The sequence below is a fragment of the Mesoplodon densirostris genome, chromosome 4 (genome assembly GCF_025265405.1).
Source record: "Mesoplodon densirostris isolate mMesDen1 chromosome 4, mMesDen1 primary haplotype, whole genome shotgun sequence".
Classification (NCBI taxonomy): Eukaryota; Metazoa; Chordata; class Mammalia; order Artiodactyla; family Ziphiidae; genus Mesoplodon; species Mesoplodon densirostris.
In genome coordinates, this window is record NC_082664.1 from 14,767,257 (window position 1) to 14,778,209 (window position 10,953).

The window sequence follows — 10,953 nt, forward strand, 5'->3', positions numbered from 1 at the left end:
CCAATCCCACTGCAAAGACCAGTACCAGCATCTCTGAGTTTTGGTTACAGGTTTATAAAGAAGCACAAAATTCCCTCTGGGCTGGGAGTTTTACTTTCAAGTTGGTAGCTAACATTAGTTCTGCTTGCGGGGTGGGGAAGCAAAGTCAAGTCAACCTAAAAAAAAAAAAAAAAAAAAAAGGAAAAGGAGTCTAAGGTAAGTATAATCATAAATTAAAAACTGTGAATCCAAAGGTGACTGGTAGTGTCTTTTAGGCATGAAAAGCCTGGCTTAGAAAAGTGACTGCTTCTACCACACACAGCGAGGATTGAATTACAGACACACTAAATCATGTCTTTTGCACAGATGGTCTCAAGTAGTTACATAAAACAGGTAATCAGCAGCACAATTGATAAGAACCCCTAAATACATGCTTGAAAGTGGTTTTTTTCCTTCATTAAGAGTTCTACTGCCTGAATAATCATTAAGTTACCATAATTCACTTTCCCCCCTCCCCCCCCAGTGAAAATACAAGTAGACCTACATGTCCATAAATAAGATGAAGCAATCGGTATCTGCTTGGTTTTAGGCAAGGTCTCAGGCTCAGCAGTTGGTGCTGGGATTTCAGGAGGGAGGGAGGGAGGGAGGGAAACCCAATGCTGGGCTGTGGGCATTTAAAGGTACACTTGCCTCCCCTCCAACTGCCTTGTCCCCGTTTAGATCTCAGCTTTACAAAGCATTTAACACCACTTTAAGTTAATGGTCTTTTTATTGGAAAAAAAAAAAAAAACTAGCATTTACAACTTGGAATGGACGTAAATTGTAATTTCTTGAACAGCAATGTTGATGGTTGTGCTGAAGTCCACAGCCACAGCCTACTCTGCTGGCTCCAAGTCATGGTTCAGAAGGTTTTAAAAACAGAGAGTCCAAAGATGCTCCCTTGATAAAGGTTTTTAAAAATTTGTATGAATGGTGATAGCCTGACACCCACTCCGCTCTAGCACAATGCAGACAATGCTAAACCAACACACGTGGGCATGCCACCAGGGTGTGTCACGGTCACGACAGGTAGGGGGGCATGGGGAAGTTACAAGAGGGCCATCCTGCTAGTGGGGCTATGCCTGGACAGTTTGTCTTCCACAGCATCCTGAGGTAAACCAATCTTAAATGTCTGTCTTCAGTAAACCAGCTATGACAATTTATGGTAACAAATTGAACTAGAACCCCTTTGAGTAGGCTTTGAATTTGTTTTTTTTTTTTTGTTTTTCATTTTTAATACAAACGCCTGACTGTGCTCAACTGTCAAGCTGCATGCATGAAAAACTGGCCAGCCCAAACAGTGTATTAACCATGAGCGGACGGACCTGCCAGGTGTCCACTAAGTGCTTCCTTATCATTAAGGTAGGACAAGTATTTATATCGGAAAACTGATGTAGCTTGATCTTTAGGGGACAGGACCACCAATCGATACATGCAGATTTTGAGTGTGTGTGGACAGAAGGTACTCTTGACATTCAGTTTTGCTATATAGAAACAGAATGAGTAAATGAATTTTTTTTTTTTTTGCAAGAGGTAAGTAAAAGATCAATTTGATTCTTCTAGAGGGGGGAAAAAAGGAGTTGAAAGTAGGTCTTCATTTTGCAGTCATCATCTGTACGAATTCTGAAAAGACAAATAATCATAACTTTCGGTTATCTTCAAAAGCAGCTTCAATGAACATAACATCTCTACTCTGCATAAGGAAAGAAAAAAAAAATCTAGTTCAAGTAGTTAACTTGTTTATAGATCCTAAGGGGAAAACTTAGCAACTAAGCTAAAGCAACTTGGTGTGTTACCTTCGTAGTTGACTTGTCCATCTCCATCAATATCTGCTTCTCTGATCATTTCATCTACTTCTTCATCTGTTAGTTTTTCTCCTAAGTTTGTCATGACGTGACGTAGTTCTGCAGCACTGATGTAACCATTGCCATCCTGTGAACATTCAGCAACCGTTACTGGCAGGGACTCATAGTGGTTCGGTGTGGGCAAGTAGGCCTTTGACTTAATTAAGCCCCTCCAGTTACTGCCAACTGTGTGTATGTCGACAATTCTCCATCTCCACTTCCCACCTCTACCTACTAAGCCCATGCAGTCAGCCAACGCAGACACTGCAGGGGCTTTTGAAAAGCAAACAGAAATTGGAAGTCACCAATCAAGAAACTTGGTTCACAATTTCTCCACGATTTATTATGTTTACTCTGATCTGATAAGGTTACTATAATAAGTCGGGATATCTGAACATGAGATTTCAGAGGCTCAGGCAGTTAGGTAAGTGTTCTAACTAGACTAGAATGTTAAAGCTTTTAGAAATGACAGCCAGAAAGCCATATTTCAGTACAGTCTGCAACGCAGACGCGGGTTACCTTGTCAAAGACTCGGAATGCCTCGCGGATTTCTTCTTCGCTGTCCGTGTCTTTCATTTTTCTAGCCATCATGGTCAAAAACTCTGGGAAATCAATGGTGCCATTACCTCAAATAAAAACACAAAAGCTCATGTAAAATAAGCGCTCCAGTAATGCTACCCTGGAGTGACAGTTTTAGAACCACTTTATACAACAGTAAGCATTTGCCAGGACAAACTGGTAACGTGTTTTATTATGTTGAGCCATCTTAGGTTTAAGCTATTCAAATACTTCACAGGGCAGTTTCATGTGATTCACATAATTCAAACCAGTGATCAGTGCCCAGGATAGCATTTAATGATGCAAAGGAAACTGCACATACAGATTCTTGGCCACTGAAGGTTTTGTACAGTTCAAGAGGAAAAAAAAAAAGCCCATAGCAGTGCAAGCTGAATCTTTCTACTCCCAAGGGAGGCACCTGAGTTTGCCTTCCCCCGAGTTAGGGAGATCACTCGGATCTAGCTCGGCCTTCACTAGCGATGCCGGTGAAGGTCCATAACTGGGCCGCCAGGAGTACACAATGTTTTTAGGAAAGAAAAGGATTATGAACGGGAAAAAAGTTGACTTTGTTATGCCAGGGACCATAAAGTGTTGCAAAGTCTTCTCCAGGAGGCATTTCTTAGCCACATTATGGTAAGTCACCTAATCGTTTTCTCCCCAACTCAGTATCTTTATTTCCCATTAACGGCAAGGCTCAGAAGTGTTTTCTCAGCTCAGACTATTAACATTCAGGAAACTTTGTCAGAAGAATCTGTTCTACGGCCAGTATTCCAAACAGCTCCTCCTTTAAAACCAACAGCTCGATGAACACCCCAAAGACAAGTCACCAGGATCAACAGTGTTACTTGAACTAAACGAAACAAAAATTAAATTAGAAGAAAAAAGCCTTACATTAAGTCACTCGTTTTCACCAGTACCTTTAAATCAAAATGATAATTCAGGGCCTCCCTGGTGGCGCAGTGGTTGAGAGTCCGCCTGCCGATGCAGGGGATGCGGGTTCGTGCCCCGATCTGGGAGGATCCCATATGCCGCGGAGCGGCTGGGCCCGTGAGCCATGGCCGCTGGGCCTGCGCATCCGGAGCCTGTGCTCCGCAACGGGAGAGGCCACAACAGTGAGAGGCCCACATACCGCAAAAAGAAAAAAAAAAAAAAAAAAAAAAAAAAGATAATTCACAGAGTCCTTCAAATCTATTTAGCCTCCAAAATTTTTAAGCATTATTGACATTCATGGAAGACAAAATTATTTGAAGTGCTCTCTTACAGCCACACAGCGATGTCCTTAGGCATCATATTTATTCATCGCGAGTACCAGATTCTATAGCTTGAGACAACTTTCCCCACCTTGTTTCATAAAACCCGAGGGCCTAATACACTTTGCCAGTCCCCAAGCACAGTTTCCCCAGGGCTTACACAAAACATGAGAGCCATCCCATGTTCCCAGATGGCTGATCACCCTTAGCAGTCAAACGAGACAGAACTATGAAAAACCTCTTTTCCAAATTACTAAGGATGAAAACAGTCTTTAGAAGTAGTTCAAATGGGGTAAAACCATTGTTAAAGAGCTGACCCGGGCTTCCCTGGTGGCACAGTGGTTGAGAGTCCGCCTGCCGATGCGGGGGACACGGGTTCGTGCCCCGGTTCGGGAAGATCCCACATGCCGTGGAGCGGCTGGGCCCGTGAGCCATGGCCGCTGAGCCTGCACGTCCGGAGCCTGTGCTCCGCAATGGGAGAGGCCACAACAGTGAGAGGCCCCTGTGCCACAAAAAAAAAAAAAAAAAAAAAAGAGCTGACCCAAAACCCCTGCTTCTAAATGTATATGACCAGACAAGTATAATTCCATTTTATCACCTTATGATACCATATTTTTAAATGACTACTATCATGCCAATCATCAAGAAAGTAGTCCAGATCCAAATCGTTTATTCCTACCTCATCTTTTCAAAATTTACTAATGTTCTACAATGTTTGTAGATTTGATTAATTTACTTAAGTTTATTAAATAAATTAAAATTATTAATTTAATTGATATTATTTCCAAAAAACGTGTTTGGGGGGAGGGAGTGATCAAAAACCACTTACTGATCGAAGTGCCCACTAAAAGGTCTACTGTCCACTGTTCTGGAGTCCAGAGGAACGAACAACCAAATGGTGACCGACTGCTAGAGGGGTTACTGCTTGCCCCTTCTGGCTCCACATCCTTCTACTAGCTTCCATAAATCCACTCCCTACAATCATCATGCACCCCACCTCCAAGCCTCAATGATCCTCAAAATCCTCTTCAATAAACACACTGACGGCTCACACTGTACTCACTCCCACATGTTAACATCTGAGAATGCTCTTCCCCCACCTCACTTGGGTTTTTTCTCCTCTTAGAGACAGTAAGCTTTTTTAAAAGGTCTATGGCAATTTATTTTTATTTTCCCCATAGGACTCAGCGCAGACTCATGGGCCAGTTGATAAAAGACTGAGCTGTAGGTCATGGCGAGTGGAAAAGAACAATACTATGATCTGATCCAGGAAATATTCTAGACAGTGAGCAGGGCGAAAGGCAGGCCCATAATCTTCTGTTTTAATTGTCAGTGGCTGTATGGAAACCACAGAAAGGATCTTTGCACATTTGCCTTGATCTGGGGACCTGAAAGACAATCTTTAACATGTCTGAACTTGAATTACACAACGCTGGCATTCATTCATAGTTCTAAAGCCCTTACCATCAGCGTCCACTTCGTTGATCATATCCTGCAATTCGGCTTCTGTTGGGTTCTGACCCAGTGACCTCATGACAGTTCCAAGTTCCTTTGTTGTGATGGTGCCATCGCCATCTTTGTCAAATAGGGAGAAAGCTTCCTTGAATTCTGAAAACAAAAGTTTACCTTTTAGAATGAATGTCTTCACCCAACCCAGCCACGGCACGCCCTTCCCTTAACTTGCCAAAGCAAGCCATCCAAGTTGTGCAAGTTAAGAGAAACTGCCTGCTCTTTATCTGCTGAAACAAAGATCACAGCAGTTCTGTTGGACTGGCCTTCACACAGTAGTCCATAGAGCAAACGTCATTCCTGGTAACCAGTTCCATAAAGCCACAATATTCTCACATAAAGAAGGTTAAGCTTAATTTAGTCCTAGGTCCAACCTGACAAGTGAGATTGGTCCACATGCTCCTTTATGGTCCTTTCCTGTTAAATGTCTACAGCCACAAGAACTCCCTGTTTCACAGCCATAGGAAGAGGTGGTTACCAGAAATGTACAATCCCACGTAACCAGTGTGTTCTCCCTACATGGCATTCAGAGTATTTCAAAGGCATTCCTGGTTTCCTAAAGAGAAACCATCTCAAAAAAGTCCTCCAGGGGCTTCCCTGGTGGTGCAGTGGTTGAGAGTCCGCCTGCCAATGCAGGGGACACGGGTTCGTGCCCCGGTCCGGAATGATCCCACATGCCACGGAGCGGCTGGGCCCGTGAGCCATGGCCGCTGAGCCTGCGTGTCCGGAGCCTGTGCTCCGCAACGGGAGAGGCCACAACAGTGAGAGGCCCGCGTACCGCCAAAAAAAAAAAAAAAAAGTCCTCCAGAGAATATTAAAAGCTAAAATCTAAACTAAATCATCCCTTCCCAATTATTACAGGGGTCCTGACACTTATTTCCACCCATTCCCATTTAGAATAGCAAGTACCAGCTTTCATGGTGAATTACTAAAAGACCTGTGACATAAGAATTCTAAACTACATTTTTGAGTAGCAGGCTCCATGCAATCTCATTATATACAAAGCCTGGCACACCGTGAAGCATAAGTGGGTATTCTTAGTTCTATTTCCTTTCTCATTATCTCCAAAATGCTGACAAGGAGTAACACTTGACCTAAATATCTCTGCTTATTGTTTTCATTTAAATAAATTCTTAGAAAACTGCTCAGACCATAGAGGGAGATGACAGAGGAGTCACCAGAACGGAGTCTGCCTAGTTCCGCTCTCCTGAAACTCCCTGAAGTCATCAACTTACCAGCAATCTGTTCTTCGGTCAGCTGATCAGCCTACATAGAAAAAGAAAAGGTTATAATTCAATCCACCAGAGTTTGATCGAGGTCAACATGGTTTTTCCAATTACACTTTTATTAGTGATCTTTCAAAAATCAATCTCGAAGAAAAAATCAGCTGTTTGAAAACTTCAGCAATGTCATTGAATAAAAACAATTAGAATAAAGGGAACCCTTTACGCTATTTTAAAAACAAAGGAAGTGACAACATCTCATTTCGGGTTTTCTTCTCTGGGCCTAGGGCTATACGCTCTGCAGTCCAACCAGGAAGGGTCAGTTCATAGTTTGAAAAAGGGCACCTCTAGTGGCAAAAGGCCCACTGCATCGGCTGCAGGGGCGGGCTCTGAGAAAGAAGAGCGCCACCTACTGCACCAGGGATGCCACAGTCCCCGCTTCCATCCAAGAAGGGACCCAGCCTGCTGCCGCTGTCACCGCAGCCAGGATTGGGTCCAGGGGCAGACTTTTAGTGCACCTTGCGCATTGCTGCAGGCACTCCAAATCTCCAAACTGGCGTTACATAATGTCATTGGGTTGGATTAACAGGCTTTTAATATCTATTTTATGAGATACAATTCAATGGAAAAAAATAAATATACAGCAATGGGTTATCCTACCAACTTCATTTCCATGTAACAAGTGCTTTCCAATCATTTAAATTAGGCAGTTATTTGGTAAAAGCCTAACATTTAGAACAGCTAAATGCCCTTGGTCAAATTATCCTGATTTAGGAGCCAGGAAAAAATGGAACCGTCCTACAGCTGAGCTGTTACAAAACTGCAAAAATTAAGTATGCAGAAACTATATAATAATTATGAGACTGTGCCCTCCCTTTTTTGGAGAGGAACTATTAACTTTGCTAGAGAATATTTACCTACTTTATGGATGACATAAGAGCTGCTCATAATAGAAATACTTGACTAGAGGTGGTAACGGCCACGAAGGTAATTCTCACTTGCATTATTTGGCCTCGGCAACACTGAACCTGTGCCTCCAGCCAGGGGAATTCGAGATCTCAAGGAGAGCTAATATGTATTTTTATATTAATGAAGCACGCCTAATGAAGCCAGTTCCAGAATAGGTCCTAATAGAAAGCTGACAGCATTAAGTTTATTCTAACTCATAAGTGGAAACTTTCACAATAGGAATGATGTTCCAACATACTGATTTGGGGGAGACACTTATGTTTTCAAATTAGAACTGGGTCTTCCTTTCTAACCCAGATATAGCACGTTGGTCTTCTTTATACCGAATGAAGGAGACACGATGATTTACGTAATGCCAGGGCAACGTCAGTCTTGCACAACAGGAAACGCTGCCACACCTCGCAAGAGAAGCTGTCACCTCACCGTGGAGACAGTCTCACCTCGCCGCAAAATTCTCGCATTAGAGTGGTTATCGAGAGCATCAGCCTTCCTCGACAAAGAAATACACCCCGACCACCGGACCGCGCTGGCCTTGGGGGCGAAGGTGCGCTGAACCTGCCGGGAGCCACCTCCCCACCCCGCCAAGCCAGAAAACGCTGTGGGTGATGTCAGCCCTGCCCGCCGAGAGAGGAAGGGGGCTATGGAAAACACCCAGCGAGGCGCACAGCCGCATCTGGCAGTCTAGAGGCTGCAGAGAAAGCGGAAACGTGGAGGGCATCTCCCTTCGGACTGGGAAGTGGCTCGGGGCGGAGAAAACGCCGGGCGAGAGGCCGGGCAGGGGAGCGGGCCCCGAGTGCAGGAGGGTTCAAGGGGGCGCCGCCCTCCCAGGCCAGGGAGACCCCCACTCCCACCCCCACCCCCGCGGCTGCGCGGCAGGCGGAAGCCCAGTCCGCCCCGCGCCCTCCACCCGCTTCTGCTCCCCGAGGCGGCGAGCCCGCCGCGCCGCCACCGCCTCCCGGAGCAGAAACTTTGCGTCTCTGCTGGAGGCCGAGCCGCGCGCCAGCTCCCTCCTCCCCCGCCTCTCCCCCGCCCCAATTAGCGCAAGCCGAGCGCCTCCCTCGGGAAGGGACCTCCTGGTGTACCGAGGATCACGCACGCCTTTACTGCCGCACAGGGTGGGGGGCTGCAGGGGAGCGAACCGGGGAGACACGAAGCCCGGCCACACCGCAGGGCCCCGCCCGGGTGCAGGGCGGCCGGCCCGCCGCTTCCGCCCTCTCCGCCCCCCACCCCGCGCCTTCCTGCCCCCACCCCACCCTTCCCCGGCTCCTTCCTTCCCAGCCCACGCCCGCGCCGCGCCCCCCGGGAGGGAGGAGGAAAGAGCGCCGGGAGAGAGCGCCCAGCGGGGACAGCAGTGTTGGGGGAAGGCTGACGGCGCCCCTCACGTCCCGGCAGGAGCAACGTGCGCCACCGGCTCGCTCCGGCCCATTCATTCTCCGCTGCCCGCCCGCCCAGCTGCCTGCGAGCCAGGGTCTAATGCCCGGCCCCGCCCGGCTCCCCCGCCCCCCGGGGCAGAGGCGAAGCGCTGCGGGCAGCCCGGGTGCGGCGCGCTGGATGCAGTGTTGCGGACTGGGGGAGGGGGGTGGGTGCAGACGGCTCCGATTCAGCTGGGGCCAGAGCCCCTGCCCGCGGACAGCCCACGGCCAAGCCCAGCTCCAAGACGCACCAAAATTTAAATGAGGATCCCTGGCCGAGGAAACCGAGATGCAAATCCGGAGTGCATCCTAAACCGCACCTGCTGCGTAACACCCAAAAAAGAAAAAAACCCCAACAAAGAAAAGAAAAAGAGGAGAAAAATATAGGCTGAACTAAAAATTGGGTAAGAAATCATGGGCCGGCAGCTGCTACGCCGGCGTTTGCCACTCCCGACCTACCATGGTGCGAGCGAACGGAGGAAGAGCAGAGAGAACAAGGGTGGCTGCACCTGCGCCGGGGCTGTGACCGCAGGGGTGCCTCTGCTACTGCTGCTGCTGCTACTAAGGCGCTGTGAGCGCTGAGCGTTATGCCACCGCCGCCGCCGCCCAACTGCGAGTAACGGCTCCGCGTCCGCGAGGCTCCCAGCACAACTGTCGAAGTGCGAGCCTGCGCTCCGCGGTATATATACGGCGCTCGGTATCCCTCCGCCTCAGCCGCGGCCGCCTCGTTCTGAGCTGCGCTGCGAGGGCCGGGCCTTGGCCACTCGGCCCCGCCCACAGGCGCGCCCGGCTTCCCGCCGCCCCCTGCGCGCCATCCGCGGCGGGACTGGGCTGGAGACCCACATGCGAAGGGTTAGGGGAGAGGCGCAGGGTCGCGGGGCAGGTGCGGCGAAGAGTCCCGGAAGATGCCCACCGGGGCCGGGGCGAGGACAGAACGTCAGCATAGCCCCGACTTGGGGCGGCCCTGGGCTTCAGAGGCCCAAGGCCCCTCACCCCAGCCCAGCCCCACCCCCACCTGTGGGCCCCCCTCCTACCCCCACCTCACATCTCCTACCGCTCCGCTGGGGCACCCGGGTGCCCCTGGCCCCTGGCCTCGTCGTCCCCAGCTGGCCGCCTCCGTTGGGGAGCTGCGGGCGGTCCTAGGGTAGGGGGCGGCCGCGGGGAGCTGGGGACAGAGGAATTGACCGCTCTCCTGCTGCTGCCGGGGAGAGGGGTCTGGAAGGGGAAAGGCAGTGTGCCTCGTGCAAGTAATTGGTCAGACGTTTGCTTTTGAAAATTTGAAGTAATACCAGAGACAAATTAATATATGCTCAGTTGCTAAATCTGTGTCGTGTTCATATGCTTAGCCAGTCTTATTTTAATGTTTTTACGTTTCCACTGAATTTTTTTTTTTTATGCCTGAATAATCTCCCTCGTACTGTTTGGTTCTCTTTTTCCTGTGGAAAATACTATTCATCCTGACCCCAGTCTTACTGAAATTAATGTATCTGTGCATCTTCTATGGACTAAAACACATGCTTTGACTTTTTTATTTATTTATTTATTTGTTTCGTTTTGGTTTTTTTGTTAATTACCTGGTCCTGAGAGAGATCAGATCTTTACTCATACACCCCGTACAAACAAAGAAGGAGAAAAATAGATACATAGAATCCCCTAGATTAGAGCTAGAACACACAGCTGACTGATTCTACTGTGGAGCTAGACCATTTTTAATGCACAATCTTAATTCTTTTTCAAGTAGTATTTTAACCTTAAAATTTACTAATGTTTTCAATTTTCTGTATACTAGAGAAAGGACAGTACCAGTTGTAAATTTGAAGCCCAGAACTTTGTAAAAATCTTGACAAAATGCTGCAGTTTCTTTTTTGGCCAAGGCAGAGCACAGAATTTGATCTTTTGTTTACAGGGCCTGGGCAACAGTTGCAAGTTATCATTTGCTTACTGTTTCAGAGAATGTGGCAAAGTGTGCGAGTGACAAGCTCTGCCTGAAAGGGATTTGCTTGGTTATGTTTGTTTCTGGCTTTGACAAAGTCTGCAGAAAGATGTTTTAAAACAATGGAAAATGTTCAGGCACATTGTAGATGCCCCAGGACTTCTGTGATAACCTCAGACAAGCATCTGTGGAACTGTTCTTACTGATATTCCTTCTGGAATGCTGCAGAAAGGGTGA

The 10,953-nt window shown here is 47.7% G+C and overlaps 1 protein-coding gene across 1 annotated transcript; it reads right to left on the bottom strand.

The window, feature by feature from the left end:
* Positions 1–729: 729 nt before the first annotated feature.
* CALM1 (calmodulin 1) lies at positions 730–9,452 on the bottom strand. The gene is made up of 6 exons (XM_060095733.1): positions 9,243–9,452; positions 6,415–6,445; positions 5,135–5,278; positions 2,382–2,488; positions 1,815–1,950; positions 730–1,641 (listed from the first exon to the last, which is right to left on the bottom strand). The coding sequence occupies exons 1-6, from the start codon at positions 9,243–9,245 to the stop codon at positions 1,613–1,615; spliced, it is 450 nt and encodes a 149-aa protein (XP_059951716.1). The 5' UTR covers positions 9,246–9,452; the 3' UTR covers positions 730–1,612.
* Positions 9,453–10,953: the final 1,501 nt, after the last annotated feature.